At 43.8% G+C, this 27,321-nt stretch overlaps 1 protein-coding gene across 1 annotated transcript in view; it reads left to right on the top strand.

Moving 5' to 3' along the window:
* Positions 1 to 8,065: 8,065 nt before the first annotated feature.
* Positions 8,066 to 27,321, top strand: part of SOAT1 (sterol O-acyltransferase 1) — a 31,501-nt gene continuing 12,245 nt past the window's right edge. Inside the window, exons 1-6 of the mRNA XM_077277459.1 lie at positions 8,066 to 8,351; positions 11,910 to 12,051; positions 22,748 to 22,806; positions 24,299 to 24,447; positions 25,605 to 25,664; positions 26,395 to 26,502. Of these exons, the coding sequence (XP_077133574.1) occupies positions 11,925 to 12,051; positions 22,748 to 22,806; positions 24,299 to 24,447; positions 25,605 to 25,664; positions 26,395 to 26,502 (503 nt within the window). The 5' untranslated portion in view covers positions 8,066 to 8,351; positions 11,910 to 11,924. The remainder of the gene's footprint in view (positions 8,352 to 11,909; positions 12,052 to 22,747; positions 22,807 to 24,298; positions 24,448 to 25,604; positions 25,665 to 26,394; positions 26,503 to 27,321) is intronic.

Here is a 27,321-nt window from a genome sequence, read left to right as displayed (position 1 = left end):
TGATCCTATGACGATAGGAGGCCCAGAAACGGATCACGACGCCCATTGGATCGGACCGCCCCTGGGTGAGTATAATCTAACCTCTTTTTCTCATCTTTCAGGATGCATCGGGGGCTTATCTACAGCACTATAGAATGCTGTACATAAGCCCCTGATGCCGGTGGGCTTAGCTCATCTTCGATTTTGGGGGTGACAGGTTCCCTTTAAGTATATAATTCCACATGTGTTAATTCATAGTTTTGATGCCTTCAGTGTGAATGTACAATTTTCATAGTCATGAAAATGCAGAAAAATCTTTTAATGAGAAGGTGTGTTCAAACTTTTGGTCTGTACTGTGTGTGCAGAGGCCTGGAGAAGGTGAAGTATGTTTCACCCCACACCTGAGAGCACATTGGGACTGGGACACGATTTTCCCGTAAAGGGCCAGGGAATTATGGAGCAGCAGCTTGGTCATGGATACCGCTCGAGGTCACTTTACAAATGTAATTTAAAGATCTATATCTGCCAACAAATTATATCTATGATACTAAGCTGGAACCAACCAACATGACATATTATTCACAAGGCCTGCCAAAACCTTGCTGCCTGAGGCACAGTCTATTTTCTGCTTCACCGAAGAACCTTAGCTGACGAGCTTATTGATGTGCTTGCCAGCATGTAACTATATCCACATATACGCTTTGAATTACTCTAACCCTGGTTTTTACATAGGTATAAATTATCCTCCTGATTACTCTATTCACAACACGGTAATGGAGAATCTTGAAAAGTTACTATATACTAGCGAAACAAGACAAATCCGAGGACAAGCTGTCACTCGTGATTTAGAGTTCATGTAGCATGAGATAACAGTAAGAAGTTACTAGAAAGGTCATTTACACTTTAGGAAATATGGCCAAATATTTTTTTCCCGTTGATTATAATATAAATATTTAATTTTCAACTTCGTACAACTATGGTTTAGGTATGAAAAAGATGACACCTTCCAAATGTGGACTTTTACACACACACTTTTGCAATCTACCTGAATATTTTCTATGAGGCTATGTGCACAGAGTTGTGTTTTTTTGTTTTTTGAAATGATCAAAAACGGCAAATTTTTGGCTGTGTTCGAAATTAGTTTTTTAGAAGTTTTTTTTTTTTGTGCAGAAAATCCTCTGCAAAATGTGACAACACCAAAAGTCACAAATATCTTTGATGAAGCTTTGAGTTTTGCAATCAACACTATAGGAATTTTATGAAATTATGTGAAAAAATTCTTAAAATACAGGAAAATTATAAGAATGTGGCTACACATGACCGCAACCTGCAACACGAGTGGAACTGGAAAGGTTATTTTTCAGTCTATATCCCTTGTCTTTTCTTTCCATTTCTTGCCATGTAAGTGCACTCTATTTCAGTACCCATTGACTTCACGTAATGGACACACTATGGATTTTCTATCTTGAACTGTGAGCGGAAGATCTACTGTACATTGTATTGTGGTATTAACAAAGTGAATGAGATTTTAACAAATCTTATCAATATGCTAAAAAATTGAGCAAGAAGTGAAAAAGATCAGGATTTTTATTATCCAGAATTTCATTCATTTATTTGCCATTTTTACTGCAGATTTATACCATTACAATGCATAGGTTTATATTTGCCCAATTTAGGGGCCTCTCTGACCTGCTGGAACACCAATGCAGCTGTTATGTTGGCTATTATGTTAGTTACACAGTTCGGCTATGTTCGCAGTGCATTTTAGGATACTGTCAGTGGCTCTGTTGGAAATGACATCTGAAGCCCTGGAAAAAACGATTTGGAAATTTGGGTTGAAGGCGACAATGTCTTTAGTGATGCAGATTGAGTCACATTGTGCTCTGTCAGACATCCTTTTTGGCCTCATTCGACTATTAGAAGTGGGTATCAAAATGTGATTGACTGTGCTTTTGTTCCAGCTTCAAATAGGCGGATACTGCTGAAAATTATATCCTACAGAGCATAATGTGACTCCTATATAATTAAAGGGGTTGTCCGGCCTTAGACTACAAGCATGTACTCACTCTATGTGACTGACGAATTGTGAATCCTCACAGTGTGCGCACTGTGAGCAGTGAGGATTCTCTGGTGCCGGGAATGGGCGGTCATGTGACTGCAAGTATGCGATTTGCATTCCAACTAGATGTTGCATTTAGCGTTGTAATGCATATCTAGTCAGCATAAATTTGCACGTATGTAAATCACACACTTGCGATCACGCACCCAATGTCAGCCCTGAAAAATCCTCACAGCATGAAGTGCGCACTGTGAGGATTGACAAGTCTGTAGTCACATAGAAAGAGTGCAGACGTGTAGCCTAAGGCTGGATAACCCCTTTAAAGATGTAGAAGGAGTCAACCCCTTTGAAGTCAATGGCCCCATCAACGTATATAACGTAAGCCCTGAAAATGCCACCAATAGTTGAGCAAAATGTGATGGGAAAGTAGCCTTAGAAGTTATGTGCCAAGTAGTTTGAGAATTCATACTGTCATCTCCCAGCTAAGCTTCATTTAATTACTGGTTATTCAGCGTCTTTAATGTGATTGTTAAGGTCTTAATTTCTGGAGTCACAGTTTAAACAATTTGCATGTACAGTATTTTACAACTCGTATGGGTTAGTAACATTTTTATTGACTCATTAGCTGGGAAAATTCTGACTTATGCTGTTTACTTTGGAAACTGTGGCATCTGTTACGTATTGTACCTATTATTTACTATCACAGGTGTTACAGGCAGCCATTGTTTTCTTTAATATACATTTCATCAGAATTTTGTTCCACCTCTTGAGATACTATATGGTTATTAGTACAAATATTGAACATGTTTTATGTTATTTTTGGTAGAAAACTAACTGCAGAAGAAAGATTTTACATGGTAGTGAATTGCATTATTTATTATTATTATAATATGGACATATAAAATAAACATGAGCAAAAAAACAAGGCACTAACAGGTACAGAAGGAGGGAGGACCCTGCCCGCGAGGGCTCACAGTCTGCAGGGGATGGGTGAGGATACACTAGTAGAGGGTAGAGGTGGTTGTGCAGCGGTTCAGTAGGTTGAGGATCACTGCAAGCTGTAGGCTTGTCGGAAGAGGTGAGTCTTCAGGTTCTTTTTGAAGGTTTCTATGGTAGGCGAAAGTCTGATGTGTTGGGGTAGAGCGTTCCAGAGTATGGGGGAAGCACGGGAGAAGTCTTGGATGCGATTGTGGGAAGAAGAGATAAGAGGGGAGTAGAGAAGGAGGTCTTATGAGGATCAAAGGTTGCATGTGGGTAAGTATCGGGAGACCATGTCACACATGTATGGAGGAGACTGGTTGTGGATGGCTTTGTATGTCATAGTTAGGGTTTTGAACTGGAGTCTCTGGACAATAGGAAGCCAGTGAAGGGCTTGGCATAAGGTAGAGACTGGGGAATAGCGGGGAGACAGGTAGATTAGTCGGGCAGCAGAGTGTAGGATGGATTGGAGTGGTGCCAGAGTGCTAGAGAGGAGGCCAGAGAGTGCGAGGTTGTAGTAGTCAAGGCGAGAGATGATAAGGGCGTGCGCTATTGTTTTTGTGGTTTCGTTGTCAAGGAATACGTGGATCCGAGAAATATTTTTGAGTTTGAGATGGCAGGAGGAGGCAAGGGCATGGATATGTGGCTTGAAAGAGAGGGCAGAGTCAAGGATCACCCCGAGGCACTGAGCATGCGGGACTGGGGAAAGTGAGCAGCCATTGACCTTGATGGATACATCTGGTGGGGAGGTAGAGTGAGATGGGGGAAAGATGATGAATTCTGTTTTGTCCATGTTCAGTTTTAGAAAGCGAGCAGAAAACAAGACAGAGATAGCAGACAGACAGTGTGGGATTTTGGTGAGTAGGAAGGTGAGGTCTGGTCCAGATAGGTAGATCTGCGTTTCATCGGCGTAGAGATGAAACTGCAAACCGTGGGATTCTATGAGCTGTCCCAGGCCGAAGGTGTATATGGAGAAGAGTAGGGGTCCTAGAACTGGGCTTTGAGGGACACCAACAGACAAGGGGTGAGGTGAGGAGGTGGTGTGGGAGAGGGAGACACTGAATGTCCAGTCTGTTAGATATAACGAGATTCAGGATAGGGCCAAGTCTGTGATGCCAAGAGATGATAGAATCTGTAGCAGGAGGGAAAGGTCCACAGTGTCAAGGGCAGAAGACAGGTCCAAGAGAAGGAGGACAGAGTAGTGTTGCTTGCTTTTGGCGGTTACTTGGTCATTGGTGACTTTAGTTAGGGCAGTTTCAGTTGAGGGATGGGTTTGGAACCAGATTGTAACCGGTCAAAGGGGGGAGCAGAAAGAGAGGTGGGAGGACAGTTCAAGATGGACATGCTGTTCCAGTAGTTTTGAAGCATAAGGGAGAAGAGATATCGGGTGATAGCTAGACATAGAGGATGGTTCGAGGGAGGGCTTTTTGAGGATGGGTGTGATCTTGGCATGTTTGAAGGATGAGGGGAAGACACCAGTTGTGACTGAGAGGTTGAAGAGGTATGTTAGGGTTGGGAATGAAGACTGTGATGAGGTTAGGGATGAGGTGGGACGGGAGCGGATCAAGTGTGCAAGTGGTGAGATGTGATCTAGACAGGAGGGTGGAGAGCTGATCTTCTGTCATGGTGGAGAAGCTGGTTTTGGAGGAAAAGGGTTGAACAGCTAAGGCTACTTTCACACTTGTGTTGTCTGACGGACGTCGCAATGCGTCGTTATGTAGAAAAAACGCATCCTGCAAAGTTGCACGCAGGATGCATTTTTTCTCCATAGACTTACATTAGCGACGCATTGCAATGGATTGCCACACGTTCGACGGATGTGTCGTGTTTTGGCGGACCGTCGGCACAAAAAAAACGTTCCATGTAACGCACATGCGCGGCCGAAACTCCGCCCCCTCCCCAGAACTCACAATGGGTAGCGGATGCGTTGTATGCGATGAAGTGCTCAGCAGAGCGGGATCTCTTCTATCTCCGCTCAGCGATCCTGGAAGCCCGTCTCAGTTTTTTGGTCAGGCTGATCAGCCAGGGTTGTCTGTTGATTGTACGAGTTTTGCTATGCATGAGGGGGGCGGCCGAATCAAGTGTTGCTGTTATTATGGTGTTATAAAAGGTGGCAGCAGCATCTGTGTCATGACGGGAAGCTATGTCTGTAAGAGGGAGAAGGGACTCAGAGAGTGATTGTAAATTGAGGTGTTTGAGATTTCTGCGAGGGTGAGTTTGTGGAGTGGGGGTTGCGCACTAGGAGTGGAGAGGGAAGAGAATGTCAGTAGGTTGTGGTCAGACAGGGAGAGGGGTGAGTTAGTGAGATTAATAAGGCAATAGAAATGGGTAAAGATAAGGTCTAGTGTGTGACTATCTTTGTGAGTGGCCCCAAAAGACCTTTGAGTGAGGCCGAAGGAGGCAGTGAGCGATAAAAGTTTAGAGGCAGCTGAGGTGGAAGTGTCAATGGGGATATTGAAGTCACCCATGATGATAGTGGGGATGTCAGCAGAGAGGAAATGAAGTAGCCAGGTGGTGAAGTGGTCAAAAAAGGGGGAGATGGCTAGTTCTGGAAGGCGGTAAATGACAGCCAGCTGGAGGTTGGAGGGGGAATAGATGCAGATGGAGTGCACCTAAAAGGAGGGAAGAGTAGCGGAGGGTGGTAGTAGAATTGGAGTAAAGGAGCAGGTGTTGGACAGGAGCAAGCCAACTCCTCCACCACTTTTGGTGCTGGGGCAAGGGGTGTGAGAGAGGTGGAATCCGCCATATGAAAGTGCAGCTGGAGAGGCTGAATCAGAGAGGGTGAGCCTGGTTTCAGTGATGCCGAGGAAGGAGAGTTTGTTGGTGATGAAGAGGTCATGGATAAATGGCAGTTTGTTGAAGACGGAGCATGCGTTCCATAGTGTTCCAGGTAGGGGGACTGGGGGAGTGGTGGCTGGATGAATGGATATGAGATTATCAGGGTTGGGAAAACATGTAGAGGATCATGGCAGGGGGTTAGAAATGAGTGTGGGGATGTGTTGAGGAGGGCCAGGATTTGGGGATACGTCACCAGCGATGAGGAGTAGCAGACAGAGCCGCACCTATTGTAAATGCCGCACCTATTCAGGCTTTAGTGCTCAGTCACCAATCGTTCTGCACCTTTTTGGGTTAAAACTTTGGGCACAATTCATTATTTATTTGTGCCTATTTTGGGGGTGATTTGTGACTTATTTTTCTGTTAATGGGGGTATCTGGGACCTTTGTTTTTTTTTTGCTCACTACCTGCCTGTCCTGGCCTGCGATGATCTCTCCTGACTCTGGCGGCTATTCTGCTGCTTCTTTGCACTTCACCTGAGCAGAGCAGCTCTTCCTCTTCCGCTCTGTCGATGGGCCATCACTGATGACGTCATGTTGATTGAAAGCGGGCTTCCTGCAGTTAGGCAGTGAGGAGTCAGCTGTCAATCAGCATGACATCAACATTCACCATCAACAGAGCAGAACAGAAAAAGCTACTCCATCTACTTGAGGTCAAATGAAGCAGGAGAATCCCTGGCAGGAGTTGTTTCCAGGCCAGGAACATCGCTGCAGAGTAGAACAGGCAGGACATTAGCAACTACCTGCGGTAAGTTCTTAGCACTATAAAGGGAAAAACCCCACAAAAGTCTTGGATAACCCCTTTAATTTGCGCTTTTTTTACATCTATTTTATGTGGACTTCTGTTTTATGGTCACCATTCTGGACAGTTTTGGTTTTCCAGCTATTTTGGGCTAACTGCAACTTTAAAAAAAAAAAAAAAAAAAAAGAGTCCTGGGACATGGAATTTTTTCAAGTTAAAAAGTCACAAAAAATGTTAAAGCCAAAAATATAAAAGGATTTTTTTTTATTTTGCGCTAAGCTCATGAATGGCGTACACCATTTTGATGAATTTGGTGGAAAAATGATCAATACAAGGCGAATAAAAGTGACTTAAAGGGAACCTGTCACCCCCAAAATCGAAGATGAGCTAAGCCCACCAGCATCAGGGGCTCATCTACAGCATTCTGGAATGCTGTAGATAAGCCCCCGATGTATACTAAAAGATGAGAAAAAGAGGTTAGATTATACTCACCCAGGGGGGGTCCCGGTCCAGTCCGATGGGTGTTGCGGTTCGGTGCCTCCTATCTTCATCAGATGACGTCCTCTTCTTGTCTTCACACTGCGGCTCCTGTGCAGGAATACTTTGTCTGCCCTGTTGAGGGCAAAGTACTGCAGTGCAGGTGCTGGGCCTCTCTGACCTTTCCCGGCGCCTGTGCACTGCAGTACTTTGCTCTGCCCTCAACAGCGCAAAGTACGCCAGCGCCGGAGCCGCAGCGTGAAGACAAGAAGAGGACGTCATCATAAGAAGATGGGAGGCCCCGGACCGCAACGCCCATCGGAGCGGGACCGCCCCTGGGTGAGTATAATCTAACCTCTTTTTCTCATCTTTTAGGATACATCGGGGGCTTATCTACAGCATTACAGAATGCTGTAGATAAGCCCCTGATGCTGGTGGGCTTAGCTCAACTTCCATTTTTGGGGTGACAGGTTCCCTTTAAAACAATACAAATGAAGAGTCGGGTCCTATGTATTTTAGGCATCTTTACTTTTGCACCAAATTCACTGTGATTTTTGGGACATATTTACAGCAGTTCTTTTTCACTCTTTATTCGTTTTTATTCTTACTTGACAATGGACCCGATTCATCAAAGCTTTTAAATCAGAATTTGTGCGTAAAAATCTTTGTATATTCGAAAAATTTTGGTGCAACTCGAAGCTGCACTAAGATTTTGCTACTTTTGGCGTTGTGTTACGTCATTTTTTGCAACCAGCGCCAACAAAGTGGGTGGTGCAGTCGCGAGGAGACGTTTCAGCAAAAACTCCACAAAAAAACTCTCCAAAAAGATTTTTCACTAGAAAACACTGTCTCGTGTATACACACAAAAACGTTATAGACTTTTTTCAGCGCCTTCAAATTCACGCTGCTCATAAATGACTGAAGGAAGCTTTACGCAATGTCGTCAGTATGTGTCATATTATTGCGATATAAGCACACACTACACAAGACAGAGCTAATAAGGACACTGCGCCTGCGCACAACTACTGAGGGACAGAGCATTGCGCCTGCGCAGTAAGCAGACAACCCTGCACCGCGTCTTGTTTTACCATAGAGCGGGTACCTCGTGTACAGAGCGTCACTGTGAGTCACCAGCGCTGCTTTATACAGAGGAGCAGGAAGAGATGGACCAGAAGTGAGGGCAGAGCTTGTCTCAGCCGCTGTGGAGCGGGTACCCGGCATCAGAGCTGCACAGTCCTCGATCCCTGCTGGTGTCCGGATATTACTGCGCGGAGGAGACAGGTATCCCTCTAAATAACACGTGTGTGCAGCTATTGTCCTCTGTGAGCAGCCACTGGCTTGTTATATTACATCATGGGAATGAATGAATGGGGGATGTGTGTGACTCCAGCAGCCATTGTGCTCCCCTGTATACAGGCTGCAGTCAGCACATAATGGGGGGTGGGATGGGATCATAGTATATCGGGGGGCGGAGGTGTGAGCAGACGAGCTGTGGCGTTTCTAATCGTTGGGTTTTTGTTATTCGCCATCAATCATTAGATCAACGTAGACTGGAATATTAATTACGCGCCACATGGTCCGTTCATCACAGATCCGAAAGTTGTTGCTTAATGGGACATAGGGCTTAAGGTTCATCTGCCGGACTATTGTCATAGATCCCAAATATAACTTATGTTTCACAATCTCTAGTCTTTAAAGAAATGTTTCCGTCCTTCCGCTTAACTCAAGAAATAAGATCTTTGGTTAGGAAAGGTTTCACTCAGGAGTCACTTCAAAGAAGTGACAAGTACTCTCCATCTAAATAAATTTTTATATATATATATATATATATATATATATATAATTTATTTTTTTTTTCTTTTTAAGAACTGACATGAACAACATTGTGGATTTGTCATAGAAATGAATTGGAAGCAGTGTTGATGATTTTGGATGATCTGCTCTAAGATGTCTGCACATACCCAAAAGTGTAAATGCAGTGTTATCGCATGCAGTGTAGGTTTCTATGTCGGGCTTTACATTTTCCAATCTATATCATACATATTAGGTAACACATTTGGCATGTATCTCTACAGTGGATGTACATTTTTCAATGCAAAATAACTGAGCCTATTGTCCAATTGGTATCTAAGAAGTCTCCCCTGACAGTGATGGGTTAATAGACCCTATATGACCTACAAAGGCTGGATACTCCAGAGAAATGGATACTTCTTCTTTTTATGTTTTTGTTTTTTTCCCTTATGCTTATAGATGAGAACTGAAACACAAAGACAGAAATAAAGTTTTTCTTTTATTAAAACAAGATTCTCCTCTGCCTCGATTTTATGGAATGTAGCACTATGTTCACACACTGCTTTTTTTTTTTTTCTGCAGTCAAAACCTGCTCTCTTGGTGGTAAAGAAGCTGCTTGCAACAAAGCAGGTTTTACTGCATTTTTGTCTCTTGTGCATGTTGATAACATTTAGACCCCCCCACCTCAAAAAAGAAAAACATGGTTGAAAAAAAAAAAAACACTGAAAGAAGTGACATGCTGCAGTTTCCAAAAAGTTTTCCAGTTCAGCCTAGAAAAAAAGTGTGCAGGAGAGCTCTGGAGTCTCATAGCTTTTGCTGGTGCTGTAAAACGCAGCTTTACTTCTGCATTAAAAAGCTGCAAAAATGCTATATCTATCGACCAGGCTTCGGATCCGCACCGAGTGATCTGTAGTAGCTTGTTTGGTGCCCGTAGGCTACCGTTATTCTCGACAGCACATATTCTGTTTACACTGGACGATGCGCTGCCAAGAAAAGTGATCTTATGTGCAATCCAAAAGATAATTTCACCCAACGATCGAGCGTTTTTGCTCGTTCCTCGGGTGACGGGCGGCTTGTTTTGATTGCTTGATAATCATGAACGCACTGTAACGCATCTTTGCCCTTCACAGGAAGTTTGCAGTTTCCTCTGTAGCCTAAAGTCAGATTAGTGTTCTCTCCCAGTTGTGTTCACACATTGCTTCCGATGTGACATGTAGCTGCCGTCACTGTGCTGTGGTTTTCTCCCAAGAGCATACATGTGTTTTTTACCTGTAGGCAAATCTTAGCTGTGCTGGAAGCGCCTGATACATTGTCTCCACTTCTTCTTCCCCCCCACAACATGCGGCAGAGCATGAAGATCAGCGCATCCCTCTGTACAGAAGAATGAGTTTATTTCCATACTGTCCCTCCTGGGTTCAGCCTCATCCTGTCGTTTGTATATTTTTCGTAGAAAGTACAAAAAATATATATATATATATATAAAGTGCTGTATAGGATTTCCCAAATGTCCGTGGCGAGAACGGCTAGGCATTGTGGTGGTTATCCTTGTCCAGGACTATCCATTTATTAATTTACAAATTCCCTACAGTCCATGTGAAAAGTGATCGACGTTCACAGAGCGACTTCTCGAAGTGAAAACGCAAATGCATAAAACTATCCACCAAGATAGGGCAGGGTTTCATAATGTGTAAATTTATTGTGCGTCTTCTATTCTAAACCCCATCACCTGATTCTTATATTCTCTTACCTTGATGTGAAGACGTTTTTAACCGTTTCTATAATTTAGTACAATAGTGCCCATTTATACAGCCATTACTGATATGTCTATACTGTGAGTTGGTGGTGATGAACCTATGGCACGGGTGTCGGGGATGGCACTCTGAGCCCTCTCTGTGGGCACGCACGCCATCGCCCCAGCACTCCAACATCCGGGGATGTAGTGATCTGGCCCGTGCAGGCTAGGGGGCCGCTGACGCCACCTGGATGTATGCAAGCAGCGTGCACTCTCTGCTGTGAGGATTCACAAGTCTGCAGTCACTGACCCTGATCAACACCTTTAATGGTGACTCAATACAGATTGGAAATGTTGCAGATCGTATCTGTGAATTTGCACTGGTAAAATCTGCAGAAAATTAAATCTTTACATGCTGTGAACTTTAGTTTCCTCCGCACATAGTCTTGTTAGCTTCTATATTCAGCTTTGTACTCGCTGACTGGTCCTACTTTAGCTCCTTTCATCCCTTCCCAGTCACACCACCTCTTATCCACTGGTCATTTCTGATTCAATGATCCTCGGTCTGAACCCATTTTACTGGGCCGTTATCGGCCCCATAATGTCCTCATCAGATTCTTCTCACTTTCTGTCGGTCAGTCTGACCCTAGGTACCTGTGCAGCCTATCAGTCAGTGTGTGATTGAGATACGACCTCCATCCCGATAAAGAAGTAAATGCACTAATCCGGCGGATGAGGTTATGTCTCCAATATCTGGTGTACAGTGTCACGTGCCGATTGTAGGACGGCAGCGTGAACTCTCCATTTCCTCCTAGTATAATACACACCCAGCGAGGATATATAACCTATAATATAAAACCATAGTATTGGGCACTGCTGGTATTGGTGTCGACAGGTCTGATCGTTAGGAATTCTTTAAAGGTCTGTATTGGCTATTAAGTAACATATTTTTTTTTTGTTAATCCTCTTAGGTTTCTCTCTAATACTACGGTAGATGTAATCTGCTTATTGTGGAAGTTTTCCAGCATAAAAAAAAAAAAAAAGTGTTTGCGGTTTGCTTACCAGCTCCCGGACCGCCACCGGCTGCCAGAGTCCTGTATTTAGCTCAGTGTTTGCTCAGTCTGACACATAATTGCATCCTGTACAGAACATGTGACCAAACTTCTACCTCGCTGTCTGTATCCTGACTGCTCCCCGGTCCACTAAGTTATGTTCTATCCTAGTGCGTTAATGGGGTTTTTATTTATGGTAGTTTTTTTTTTTTTTTTTATTGTCTGAATTATTTTTATATGCCACATTTGTTTTAATTTTTTCAGGCCAGAGATCTTACAATGTCTGAGGAAGACCATCGCGTTTTGCGGAGCCGCCGCTTAATCTCCAAGCCTCTGGTAACCCCAGAAAAAGAGGATGTGATAAGAAGATCGGAGGGAGACCGGCCATTAAGAAGCATGACTAACGGTAAGAAAGTCTGGTCCAACGTCGTGTGTTTGTAGTTAGGTGGGCGGAGGGGAAATGCTGGTAGAAAAGGGGTACATGCGTCAGACAACACAAAATCTTAGTTGAACTTTATGTAATTTGTAGAAAAATTGCGTGCAACTTGTGCCATGTTGTTACCTAATGTACGTGGCCCATTGAATCCTTTTGTGACAAAAAAAAAAAACTGCTTAAAGTAGAATAATGTTCAGAAAGCTGAAAAGGAAAATCACAATCTGTTTTTACCCTAAACAGGCTGGTTTCTGAGTGTAAAGCCCCCGTCACACTAAGCGAGATCGCTGCTGAGTCACAAGTTTTGTGACGCAACAGCGACCTCAGTAGCGATCTCGCTATGTGTGACACGTAGCAGCGACCAGGCCCCTGCTGTGAGATCGCTGGTCGTGTCGGAATGGCCTGGACCGTTTTTTGATCGTTGAGGTCCCGCTGGGTAGCACACATCGCTGTGTTTGACACCTTACCAACGACCTCGTTGACGACTCAGACACTGAATCGTCATAATAGCTCCCATGTGAGATCGTTGTACAGGTCGCTGGTGAGATGTCAAACAGTGAGATCGCAGCAGCGATCGTTGGGAAGATCTCACTGTTTGACATCTCACCAGCGACCACATAGCGACGCAGCAACGATCCCTGACAGGTCGTATCGTTGTCGGGATCACTTTAGCGTCGCTAAGTGTGACGGGGCCTTTAGGAAGGAGAACCTTGTATCCACTGGACTTTTTATCCTTTCTTTGATCATAGACAATATTTGTTGAATGTTTGATCCTGAAAATCGGCCTGAGCTAAATGCTAACTCAGCTGGTGCTATGGTTCATTAGCAGGCATAAAAATGTGGTTAGCACTGCAGCCTTGCAGCGCTGGAGTCCTGGGTTCAAATCCCACCAAGGACAACATCTGCAAGGATTTGTATGTTCTCTCTATGTTTGCGTGGGTTTCCTCCGGTTTCCTCCCACACTCCAAAGACATACTGATAGGGAACTGAAGTATATATGTATGTATGTATGTATGTGTATATATATATCTCCAAGCATCATTTATTGTGGCTGGTAAACTCGGCATTAAAGAGGCGAAGTCCATAGAGATTGGCTTGCTAAATTTCCTACTGAGAGTAAACGGGCCCCTGTGACTAGATCCAGGGGGCCATTCATAAGAAATCTAACGTAAAAGCCATGTGCAAATAAAAAAAAAAAAAAAAAATTGTGAGAGTCTCCATGTTTGTGGATTGCCATGACACTCCCTGTGCACTCCGGCCTGGTTTGCATATGGTTTCTGAGCTGGACTTCTCATAACCGGCTCATCGGATCTCTAAGAGAAGGATATAATTTTTATTGGAAGACAAGCACCTTGCCAGTGTTCCCTTTAATGGATATTTGCATAATAAAGTGACGCCCCTTGTAAATCCCAGAGCCTTGTGGGTTCTGAGGCTCGCCCTGTGATTTTTTTTTTTAGGTACCAAATAGCAGGTAACTTCTGTAAGGAGTTTGTATGTTCTCCCCATGGGTTTCCTCCAAGTTCTTTGCTATTTTTTTCCCCCCTCTGCAATCATATTGATAAGTATATTTAGGTTATCACCGCTGTCCCCATTGGGGCTCACAATGTTTTATCAAGCGCTGCGGAATACGTTGGCGTTAGCCAAGGAAGCACAATTAATAGAGTGCTCTAATGTATGTATCTCCATTGGCTTCAAACATTCCCTGTTCTAAGCGTTTAACTACTTAAATATCTTCATTGATGTATTCCTCTGTTTAAAAAATAAATAAATAAAAAAAATTATACTGATCTCCCTCATAAAGTCACACAAACACAGCCAGAAAAAGCGGTCAGTATATTAGAATGAAGCGGTGACTGCGTTCTGCTGATTCCAGCAACCTGACACACGATGTTGTGACCAGTCCATTACTTATTAACACGGCCATGTACTCAGCAGCTGCTATCTACCGTAGAAGCTTAAGCATGGGGTCAGCAAGGGATCTGTGATTTCCAAAATGATTGCAAAATATATCCTGATATAACGAAACTGAACAAATTGTACAAACTTCCTGCTACATGTTGTGAACGTGATAACATTTTGTATGTGGTGGATTTATTTTATTTTTTTTTTCTTAAATTTTGGTTCAGCTGTAAGTTTTGTGCCTCTCGGCTTATAGTTTCTGAAGTGCCGGGTCATTAGAAAATGCAGCTGCTGGGTATTATCCTGAATTGTGCCTTAAGGGCACAAATATTCTGTTTAGGAGTGTATGATTTGCTTTTAAAATGAGAGCTGGTCCATGTAAAGCTCATTTAGACACTAGAGATAGGAAACCATAGCCTGGAGGGGGGTGTGTGTGTGTGTGTGTGTGTGTGCGTGTGTGTTTTTGTTTCCCACTGAGCAATGTGGGAGGCTATCTGGCATCCATCACGTAGATCAGCATACTTATACCCGGGTTTTTGATCGAGAGACAAAGACATACCCACCAGGCTGTCCTACATAGAATCATGTTTATTATGGTAAAAACCCATCTTTTTATAGTCTGCCCCCACCCTGAAACGAAGCATCATCAGTGACACTCCTTTCAGGGACAGGGACTGGGCTAGTCCCTGCAGTGTCACTATGCGATGTGCACAATGACAGCTCACGCTCTGTTGTTGACTCAGATCAGCACAAAAGAGCCAGCAACAGAGCGCAGTGTCAGAATACCTGGTGGGCAGAGACCAGTGACGTCGCTTGTGGGGGGGCACTGATCTGTGCGCTCTGGTTATTCTGACACTACTCTGTTGCTGATCTGAGCCGGCTACAGAGCATGCTATCACTGTGCACATTACACAGAGCATGATGACGCTTTGTTTCAGGGAGAGGGGTAGAGGCTGTGGCAGTGACCACAACTTCTGTCCCCTATTGGCGCTTTGCTTGTGTATCAAACAAAGTGTCATCAGAAAGAAAGTAGAATAGCAGTTATAGTGTAGATAAGAAATAAGCTAATGCTTAATGCCAGTATATTAGAAAATAGTTTAGATTATGGCAATAAATAGGGATTTAGAATGAAAATTACACTGCCTTCAGACCACCCCTTTAAGCTTTAGTCACATGACTTAATTTGTGAATGAAAAGCATTAATCTGGATTTGCAATAAGAACCAAGGTGAATCAAACAATGGGAATTAATCAGCGACTGCAGACAATAGATTCCAGTGTTCAAATGGCATTTACTGTTAAATGCCAAAACTAGGATCCTCATATGGCCATACAGCAGGCACAGTATAGATGTACAGATTTTTATGAATTGGAGGCAGAGCATGCAGGACTGTGCTCTGAGCCTCTTTGTCACACCATGGGGCACTGATCATGAGCATTTGATTAAAACCAGGTTCAGGAGAGCATGTGAAGAATAAAATAATAATTCCAAGTTTTATCTTAAAAAAACAAAAAAACAAAACCACAATTGCCATCCATGTGTCTTAATGTACATTTGAAACTGCGGATGTATTATTACGGATGCTACATGGACGTTATAACATCTGTATAACATTCTTCTGCAGTTTCAAATGTACGTGATTTAATAGTGGCAATGTATCTGTAAGAATCAGGTGCAATACAGATGTTCCATAGGATCCGAATTAGAGAACAGTAAAGTTCAGGGTCCGTACTGAACACCTACTGTTTGGGCATGCATCCCCAAACACTGGTCCAGGAAGTCCATGTCACTGTTGGGGTTCGACACCCCAAACAATCGTTTTTTGTTTTTTTTTCTCAGGTTGTCATCTGCGTGACAGTGCAAGAAACGGCGGCGGCTCTGAACGGCGGTAAGATTACCACCGGTCAAAGAGCTGCGGTTCCCACGCTGTCAGATGATAGCGGGAGCCCACAGTAATGACGAGGTAAAAAGTTTACCTCTGGTCACAGAGGTGTCGTCTGATGGGAGTACTACTCCCATCATCCTATGCCTGCTGTCGCTAATAGCAGGTGCCAGCTGATGGGAGCATTCATCAATTGGTGTGGGTTCCCCTGTAATTTTAATTTTTTTTTTTCTTAATAATTAAAGGTCGTTGCGCCCCCGAACCCCCCCCCCCCCCCCCCCAATTTTGACAACTAGTCAAGCTAAAGCAGACAGCTGGGGGCTGGTTTTTTCAGGCAAGTAAGGGGCCATGGATATTGGACCCTTCCAGCCTAAAAATAGCAGCCCGCAGCCGCCCCAGAAAAGGCTCCTCTATTAGATTCTCCAATTCTGGTGCTCTGCTTAGCTCTTCCCACTTGCCCTGTGATGGTTGCAAGTGGGGTTGATGCCACCTTTTGCATTGTCAGGTGACATCATGCCCACATGTTGGTAATGGAGAGTTGTCTATAGGACTTCTTTCCATTACTAATCCTATAGTCATGGCGAATAAACACGCTCCCAGAATAAAGTAATTTATTTAAAAATAACAAACCTTGTTATACTCCCCTTACGCCCATTCCATTGAAGCCATGGTATCTGTGGAAAAAAAGTAAAAAAAAAAACAAAAACAAACAAAACATCCCTCACCTGTCTCAAGGTTTGTCCAGCACCGTAATTGATGTCTGCAATAAATGGTCTTCAGCCGTCCAGTCTGAAAACCACGGGAGAATGAGCTGCTGTAAGTGCAGCCTTAGTGAATAGCTGTGACGTCGTCAAGGTTACCGCAGGTCACTGAGACTGTTCCCAGCCGGGCCAATGAACTGCGGTGACCTCAGTGAGATCACTGTGAAAAAATGCACATGACAGCAAGGCAAACAATGGATGTTCGGGCCCCCATTCTTGTGAATGCGGTTCAGTGAGGCTATGTGCACACGCTGCGGATCCGCAGCAGTTTCCCATGAGTTTACAGTACAATGTAAACCTATGGGAAACGAAATCCGCCGTTCACGTGCTGCGGAAAAAACCACGCGGAAACGCAGCGGTTTATTTTCCGCAGCATGTCAATTCTTTGTGCGGAATCCGCAGCGGTTTTAGACCTGCCCCATTATAGAAACCCGCAGGTGTCTAAAACCGCAGTGGAAACCGCACAAAAAACCACAATAAATCCGCAGTACTTTTTGCACTGCGGATTTATCAAATCCGCTGCGGAAAAGTCCGCAATGGAATCCGCAGCGTGTGCACTTGGCCTTACTATTCTGGTATCCAAACTGAATTTTTTTAACTGATTGGCTGGACCTGAACATCCAGGGTTCGCCCTTCACTAATACTAATATATAATTTTTTTATTTTATTTTTTTTTAACACCACTTTTACCACACTTAGTTTTCCTTTATTCCTTTATCTGTAAGTACAATAAAGGTAAACCCATTGTAGAGAGAGCGCGGCCCTGGAGTTATTAGTAAAGTTGGCTTTAGACATGTGCTATTTATTGGCCTGTTCTCAATATCGGCAACTTAACATCCCTCTGACTACCTGACTTGTGCGATCAGCAGCTGCCTCTTGTCTGGTCTAAAAAGAATGAACAGAGGAAATTGAAACCCCCTGAGAAGCTGTCATATCTATTTTAGTGAGTTCTTATAATATGTTTCTATGAAATTTTAGTCCCAGAGTAAATTTTCATACAACATTGTAGCATTGCTCTGCTATTCCTCGTGGAAGTTTGTGAACATATTGACAAATGGGTGTTACCTTTTTGGAGGCGTGTCTTTACAAAGTCAGATGCTGTCCAATCAGTACTAACAGAATGAGACTCTGTAGGGACACACCTCTGACAAGTGGTAACTCCCAGTTGTCTATTTTTATAAACATTCAGGTTGAATAATAGAGAAAAGTGGCGCAGAGTGATGGGAGCAGATGCTCCGGGATTATTCATGGCCAGCAGCAAGTCCTCTTTAATGGATTATCAATGAACCAACCGAAATGTCTGTACATGAGGTGTTGGATCCGGCTCGGGGGGGTGGCTGTTGGAGATCTGGCTGTCTGGGGGGGGGGGGGGGGGGGGGGGCGTTGGATCTGGCTCTGTCTTGGGGGGGTGGCTGTTGGAGATCTGGCTGTCGGAGGGGGCGTTGGATCTGGCTGTCTGGTGGGGGGCGTTGCATCTGGCTCTGTCTGGGGGGGGGTGGCTGTTGGAGATCTGGCTCTGTCTGGGGGGTGGCTGTTGGAGATCTGGCTCTGTCTGGGTGAGGTGGCTGTTGGAGATTTGGCTGTCTGGGGAGGCGGTTGGCTCTGGGGGGGGCTGGTTGGATCTGGCTCTGGGGGGGCTGGTTGGATCTGGCTCTGGGGGGGGCTGGTTGGATCTGGCTCTGGGGGGGGCTGGTTGGATCTGGCTCTGGGGGGGGCTGGTTGGATCTGGCTCTGTCTGGGGGGGACCGTTGGATCTGGCTCTGTCTGGGGGGGACCGTTGGTTCTGGCTCTGTCTGGGGGGGACCGTTGGATCTGGCTCTGTCTGGGGAAGCCTGTTCCTTGATAATACAAAATGAACAGACTAGTCCTGTAGTAAGTGAAGTCAGGGAAGACTGTTTCAGAAATGGTGTAAAACAGAGGACGCTTGTTCTAATGAATGGATAATAGTTCTCCATATCGTCATTCCACCTCTAATTATAGGGTGTCGGCGTTCTGCTTCTTATGCTGCCATGTGACGTTGACACAATTTCTTCCTGTCATCCGGACGCTCAGTCATGATCTTACTAAGCGTTTCATCATAACGTCTACACCGTGACTTACAGATAAGTGATGCATCTCAGTCTGAACTTTAGTGAACCCTAGGAATGTGTAGAAAAGCTGATTTGTGGTGAGTGGGCTGTAGAAGGAGCAGGAGGTTGTAATTTGGTAGAGCTGATGGCTCTGTTCTGGCTTCTCCAGAGTTATTACACTTCTGTACAATTATCTCTGCCGGCATTTACTGTGCAGACAATACATCCAGTTTCTTATCGATCAGTCCTTATAGGATCACGACCAAAAAATTAATCTCTAACCATCTTTTACTAATACCGGACTCGTGTTGAGTGTTTCAGGAAATTCCTTTAGGGTCTGCTTACTGACACTCCCTCCAATCACCAGAATGGAGGACTCTTACCTCTGGTTTGATGTGATGGTCAGGCATGCCTCCTGTTACTCTCTCTGTGGGACTTCTGGACACAGTTCAGTGCTTTTAATTGGTTTTATGTTAATTCCTTTATTAAATTATTTTAAGGCCACATTCACACGTTCAGTATTTGAGGGTTTTTTTACCTCAGTATTTGTTCCACTCCTGGTTTTTGACTTGCAATCAGAGGAAAAGTATAACAGAAACAAGTCACCACTTCTGCATTTTTCATCCACTCCTGGTTTTGGCTTACACATACTGAGGTAAAAAAAACAGACCATCTGGACGTGGCCTAATGCTTATTACATTCATACCTTGCTTGGAGAATAATTGGAGCATTTTTGAGATATTCTTAAAGTTTTATTCTCAAGTAAAGCAGAGCAGGCACGTCACTCCTTGGCCATGCTCTAATTTGCCACCCATGTTTCCGTTAAAGCTAGTGGACAGCCTCTTCTTGATCAAAATGTTTGGCCTCCATAAAATAAGGCTTATAATCACCTCCCTTGCCGGCGCAGTTCCCAAATCCTTGGCTCTTGTATGGTTGTTGAGTTCACGACAGCAAGGGGCTGATGTTTATAGTCTGGGACAGTGGTAATAAACATGGATCTTCCCAGGCTATTAATATCAGCTCCCAGGTGCCTACTTAGCCTTTACTGGTTTATTAATAAGGGATGACTTTGGGTCCCCCCAAATATTAACCAGTAAAGGCTAAGTTGGCACCTGGGAGCTGATATTAATAGCCAGGGAAGATCCATGTTTATTACCCCATTTCCAGACTACATACATCAGCCCTAGCTGTTGGCTTTTCCTAAACTGGTTAAGAAAAATATGGGCAACCTCATGCCATTTTTTTTGTTTAATTATTTGCTAAATACTTTAACAGTAAACTACACACGCACTGCACTGACTACATATGTCAATGACCTCTATCAGTCTGTCAGTATAAAATATTTTCATTAGTAAATTAAGTTGAAATTACAGTTGCTGTATGTAAAAAGCTGATGTTAAAAATGAACTGCATATGCATGTCCTACGGATGCTACTTGAGAAAAATCGCGTTCCACTTACGTAGCACAGCCTCTATCAGTGTTCCCCAACTCCGGTCCTCAAGAGCCACCAACAGGTCATGTTTTCAGGATTTCCTTAGTATTGCACAGGTGATAATTGCATCACCTGGAAAGTCAATAATTCAATCACCTGGGCAATACTTAGGAAATCCTGAAAACATGACCTGTTGGTGGCTCTTGAGGACCGGAGTTGGGGAACACTGCGAGTCTAGGTGAATCGAGCCGGCTTTTCCACTTCCTGTTCTCGGGGTCACACGGGCCTAAGGGGTAACGTTTCTCCTTATGAAGAGTGACATGCCTGACCTTCTGAGATTCTGATATGGCTTTTGTTCCAAATCATGCAGGTCGATATTGACTTTTAGGATTGCTACTTCCAATAAGTTGCACTAGAGTTCAAGTTCTTTCTTTCTGAAAGACAGTTTGCATAGAAGTCACTCACAGATCACAAAGAATTTGCACATCCTAATATTCCATCGCTTTACAATAAATCACTTCACAATACAAAAAAATACCCCTTCAAGACTATTAGTGTTGAAAAAAAAATTCCACCAATTTATAATGTTTGGACTCTTGGTGCCCAGTTCCTTGAGGGGTTTCCGTCAGAATTCTTGTGTAAAAAGTTGCACAATTTTTTATTTTTTTTTTTTTGCAATATTTGGCACTAGTTTTAATTTGGTCCTAAACTCTTAACTATTTAAATATTAGATATTTATTTGCCTGGTCACAAGATCTTGAGGTCTAACCTGTACCTCCATTGATCAGCTGCTATTCCAGTAAATGGGAGTTGTTCTGCTGTACCCAGCAGTGGCTGCTACACATTTAATGAATGGTGTTATACAGTGCAGCTCTGTTCAATGAAGGCCTCTGTGGGCATGGATCACTCCTTACCTTATTTATTTTTCGTATGTTCTCTATTACATCCTATTTTCAGACTTTAGCCCCCATTTTCTTTCACACTGAGTTCTACAGTTGGTTTCCTTCAATTACACACAACTGTTACTTTATTTTGTATCTTGATAAGTTTTACAGTAAATTACACACTTAGTGACTTCCGAAGTCACTGTTTGGGCTTCTTGCTGACATGGCACAATTTGCACAAAATGCAAAGCTTTAGTTCCTTTTTTTTCGCTGGGTGCGTGGTTACAGCCTCGATCCGTACAGTAGATCCGAGTCACCGAGAGTGAAATATTTGGGGTTGTACCAGATTCAGTAAGGTGCGTTTTTACTTTTTTTTTTTTTTTTTTATGCTACCTCCATCCTCTGCACTTTCCATGCAGGCACTCGGACAATGTTTTTCTTGTGATGAGAGTAAATCCATGACCTTTCTGTGAATGTCACGGTTTGTCTCGTGTACCAGAAGCTTCATTGATTCAACCTTGAGATGAAATCTGTACTTTTTGTGCCAATGACGAGGCCGTTCTTGGCTCACTATGAATACAAGCCTGGGTGACACTAGAGACATGAGATATATTATGTATGGTAGAATGTTATTTTGTTACAGAGACAGTTGTCAGATTTCCGTGCTGAATTGTGAAGGGTACAGAGCACAGCATCCCGCACGTCGTACTTGGACTTGTGACCTGATTAAAGGGGTACTTCATTGTTGATGGCCTATCCTAAAAATAGGTTATTAATACCAGATCGGTGGGGGTGTGACAGCCGGCACCCATGTCGCTCAGCTGTTAACGGCGGCTGCTGAACCTTGAGTTGCGGAACATCATATTTCCGTCAACTACCTAGTGGCCACAACGGGGTACTGCAGATCCATCCCTAGTAATTTTTCAAAGTCTCAAAACAAATCCAGAAACTTTACTCGCAGCGCTACAGGGGAAGGCTAGCATCATCAGCGGAAAAAAACGGAAACTTCGTAAAGTACACTTTTTTTTTTTTTTTTTTTTTTTAAAGATGGTGCGAAATGATTCATCCAGTCCATCGGCCTCATCAGTAATCTGTGGCTGCTGGATGGAAGCCATGAGAACTGTTGCTTACCTGACTGCATCCATGGCTCTCTTTTTGATTGGCCAGTTGGGCACGGCGTCAAATACAAGTGACACCACAACAATGACGATATCCCAGGCCGGTTATTCAAAAAAGCCCATAGATGCAATCAGGAAAGATGTAGTTACCACGGCTCCTGTGATGTGGCCATAGTTGACTGTCAGGGCCGATGGACGGGTCATATAGTAAAGTGAGATAAAAAAGGGAAATTGTGTGTGTGTGTGTGTGTGTATGTAAAATTATATATATATATATATATATATATATATATATATATATATATATATATATATATATATACACACACACACACACACACACACACACACACACACACACACACACACACACACACACACACACACACACACACACACACACACACACACACACACACACACACACTCTCTAACTCAAGCTCATACACTGAACTTTTGACTTTCTCCATCCACTGGGCCATGTCATCCTTCTTCTTTTTGCTGTGATCTAGCCACGTACCTGTTTACTCCGCTGCTTACATTGCTGTTTGCCTATGTTCAGAGCATGGTGACCTGACTTGTGCCTTCTTACTGTGACCTGACTTGTGCCTTCTTACTGACAGGTTTTATGGACTTGGAGCATGTGATCAACAGAAAAATGGAATTGAAGAGGAAAGCAGAGGTAAAACGCAGTCCCATGGCTGCACCCATGTAGTCACTGAACCGAGAACAGCTGATAATGTTTTCTAATGGCATCAGGGGTGTTTTATAGTGACTCTCATTCTTCTTGAAAACAAGTTCAAAGATATATCATTGTTGAGATCCATGGTCAGGGCCCCCTAGTGTTGACGGGTCTGAATACTCCATATTGGTAACATCTGTAGGTCGTACAGCGCACCCTGTAGTAATCCTCCGGGGTCCCAACTCGCGATCCGCACTCTTGCTGTTATTGATGTCAACAGCTGAAACCAAACAACCAAAGCTGCATTCACATTAATCAAGGATGCATTGCGCACAGTCACAGGACTTTGCTAAAATTCCCTAGTTTTCTTTCCCAGTAAGTGACACTTTTGAACTTATTCACATTTTTACCCAACTGACAGCAAAAAAATAGATGTCAAGATCCTCATTCACCGATGTGCACACACAGCGTCTGCTCTGTCACAAATATAGAAGTGACATGTCCTCCTTATACTGACGTTCTGTAGAAATAAAGGCTTTTGTCCAATAATATATTTGCACAGAACTCAACTATTGGGAGGATGCGTCTCCCTTCTATCTTACTTAGGGAGACAGACCCCTAAACCATTTGCTGTGTGTGTGTGCAGCTTGGATTAATGAATGACTGCATTTGATCAAACATGACCCGCTTACCTTATTTATGTAGAAAAACTGTTGCTCCATAAATGCTGATTATGGCCCCATAAGATGCTCCATACAGTCATTAGCCCCATGTAATGCTCCATAAATGCTGATTATGGCCCCATAAGATGCTCCATACAGTCATTTGCACCATATGCTGTTGCTGCGATAAAAAAAAAAAAAAAATCACATACCTCTCGTCGCTCAGGCCCCCGGCACTTGCTATACTCGCCTGCTTCCCATTCCGCCGCCAGCCACTGCTACGTTCCCTGTCGACTGCACTGACTGCTCAGGCAGAGGGCGGTGCGCACTAATCGTATCACCGCGCCCTCTGACCTGAGCGTCAGTGCAGAGGATGCAGAAGACGCAGCGGCGGCCGGCAACGGTGGAACGGGGAGCAGGTGAACATCGCGCACTGCTTATACTCACCTGCTCCTGGCGCGGTGTCCCTGCCTCCCCGGCGCCGGCAGCTTCTTCCTGTATTGAGCAGTCACATGGTACCGCTCATTACAGTAATGAATATGCGGCTCCACCCCTATGGGAGTGGAGTGGGGTCCATATTCAGCTCACTACAGGAAGAAGCTGTCAGCGCCGGGGAACCAGGGACCGCGCCAGGAGCAGGTGAGTATGCCTAGACAGCTGCCGCTCCACCTCCCCTGCCGACCCGTGGGCATGATTCGAGTATAAGCCGAGAGGGGCAATTTCAGCCTAAAAAAATGGGTTGAAATTCTCGGCTATATACTCGAGTGTATATACGGTATCTGCCACGTTTTTGTATCCATCACATTCTGGTCCATTCTTGTTGCCTCCAGGTCTTAAAGAGTGAATTGATGAAGGAAGTGGACATTCACTTTAATGAGTTTGTGAACAACTTTATAGAAGAATCCACTTCTCTAGAAGCCTCTTCTGCTTCCGGCAACTGTTACCCTGCAAATTCTGAAAAAGACGGCCACAAAGTGAGGTAATGTCTCCCATAACTACCGATATTTGGGGATTGAGTAGGCCAATTTTCTCTATGGTGGAGATTGATGGAAAGGGCATAATCTGCTACGGATTCTTTTTGCAACTGTCTACAGGAGCAAAATCTCCAGCAATTCTTGCATTAATGCAGTGACTTCACCACAGAGTTCGCTTTTTGGTGAACATTTATAAATTAAAATGCTGCAGATGTCAAATCGTCCAGATTGGTCATTGTCCACTGCTGATTCTCTTTGCAGTGCATGCATGATATTTAATAAAGTCTCATCCATGATGTTGTTTTTTTTTTTAAATGTGGATTTTCCACCCCGAAGATCCAGACAGAAATCTACAACTATCGAACCAGCGCCAATTCTCGGTACCGCATTCCCCGCTGGTTTCCTGGCATCAGCATCTGGTAGGGCGTTTCATGTGATTGGTGCAGCCATTCCTCTGCCACTGGTTGACTGCAGCCTTCACAAGCTTCTTTTTTTCTTGTTCTGAAAAAATGTGATGACTGCAGCTGATCAATGGCTACTGATTGGCTGCAGCGCCCAATCGGTATTGATGCAGAGGAGAGCTGCTGGTTTTGTATTTCTTACCCTGGGTAAATTTTAAGTTTACTTTTGTGCAGACATTTATAGAAGGGGCTAAAACTATTTTAAAGTTCCCGCACAGCGATTCGATGAGTGGATACCTTACTCCTACTGTATTATTGGCACTCGGCCAAGCCGCTAGCCGTCCATTTGTCGGCCCAGCTTGTTGACTGTCTCCAATACCAACCAGTTGTTTGTCACTGCTGCCCCGGACTGTAATGCATGTCGTAACTCTGGTCCGTTCAGAAAAATACAAGAAGATTTTCATACATTCATATATAATAACCAACCTTGTGACGTTCAGTGATGAAATGAAGAAAAAAAAAGTTGAGCTTGAAAAAACTTGTCCGTTACAGAAGCAAAGCAAACAGTCTCTTCACGCCTTATGTAATTATTAATTTGCTTCCCTTTCTGAATATCCTTTCACAATAAGTAAAGCTCTCATTTTTATATAGAGGTTGTGCACTGTTGAATTTGTGGTGCACCCTGTGGTCCTGTCCGGCTGATTTACTGTCCCCTCATCAATGATCATCATCCATGTCTAATTCTTCACTTTTATTTACAGGACATTGAGACCACCCCCGGACCACGGGAAGGTATTTGTATCAAGACGTTCTTTACTAGAGTAAGTAAGGACACTTTTTGGTTCCATTCTTGTTAAAGGTGTATCCAGTTTTTACCAAATTCTTTTTAAAAGCAAATTGGTGACTGTAGCGGGCATGTGCCTTAATTCTGCCATCAGCACTCGGCCATGGAGCCACGATAACCATAGAACAGCTGCTGTGGTCACACGCCGGCCACCTTGTATGCAGAGGTCCTGGATGCTCCATTTCAGGCTGGTGTTTCTTGTCGGCACATAACCAGGGCAGTGCGTGAAGGAGGCTGGTTAATGTCAAGAACTAAGCCTTCCTCCTTTACCACGTCTGCTTCAGATAGACGGGGGCTGGCTTAGCTACTAAAATAAGCCAATCGATGAGCGCCTGTCATCAGTGACAATACAGGACCGTTTCCTAACAGAAGCCGGAGGTGGAGCTGCCGACATCAGCGCTGATATCTACAGAAAGTATACAGTGGGCTCCACGAATCATGCATGCGGAGTATAAGCTAGGGGGGCTATAACTAACCATGCAGAAAAACGCATAGTATAGTAATAGTATGATTTTACTCTGGACCATGGGAGCTCCTTGTCCTTAGCGTCAGCAGAATTTGTATTACGGCGTCTATGAGCGATACTACTTTGTGTTTTCTCCCCGTCTGACAGCATTTGAGCGTATAAATGGCAGAAAGCCTCATTCATCTTCTGCCATCTGTATGTCCTGGTAACACAAGGTAAAGACCTTCTTGTTTTATTACAGTGAACTCTTTGAAGTCAATCACTTCCGCACCATCTACCACATGTTTATCGCTCTCCTCATCCTCTTCATCCTCAGTACAGTCGTTGTGGATTGCATCGACAAGAACAGGTGAGTTGGGTATTTGCCGCAATCTCAAGGGGGAACTTCAGGTTTCTTGCATCATTTCACCCTTTGAATGGAAACATAGAAATTCTTTGCTGTACGGTTTTTTTCAAAATAACTTCGTGTTGTTGTTGTTTTTTTTTTTTTTTCTTTCCTTCCCCCTGATCATTTATTTCTACTCCGCTGTCAGATTGCGACTGATCAGCTAAGGTGTAATGGGCGGCCATGCTGCCTCATGGTTCTGTATATTTGGAATTATTATTAAAAAAATGGAAATGTAAAAAGACCAGGTTATGAAACGGTTGGCCTTCTAATTTAATAGATGGATATTCTTTGACTCCAGACTGCATAGTACTTATTTTTACTACTTTTCTTATGTTTCTCTTAATTACTTTATTCCTTAAGGCCAAATTGTTCTAGTGGAATTTAATTCTACTCTAATTGTTCAAAAATACGTATTTTCCAAAATGTGAATATATTATATATACCATTGTTTTGTAATTCATCCATGCAAAATGGTAGCCAAAAAAAACCCTGATACTTTACTGCTCATCTCTCTGGCTGCTGTCTACTGGCCCGTGTGCAGTTTTCAGCACTTCTTCATGCTAGGCCGGGATTTCGGCCATAAAAGGATGTTGTAAGGTCATGGTGTATGTCCTGAAGTCACGACGTTCACTCTAGGTCAGCACTTCCGGCCACGACTAACTAGGCCTAGGATGTCTCTGCGCATTCACTTCGTAAAGTCAACACATTAATATGTGCGATGTGACCTTATGGCATGCACACTAGGCCTAGACTTCTGGATGTGACTAGGCATGTGCAGGG

Source organism: Ranitomeya variabilis, chromosome 8 (assembly GCF_051348905.1).
Source record: "Ranitomeya variabilis isolate aRanVar5 chromosome 8, aRanVar5.hap1, whole genome shotgun sequence".
Classification (NCBI taxonomy): domain Eukaryota; kingdom Metazoa; phylum Chordata; class Amphibia; order Anura; family Dendrobatidae; genus Ranitomeya; species Ranitomeya variabilis.
This window is presented reverse-complemented; position numbering and strand designations above follow the sequence as displayed.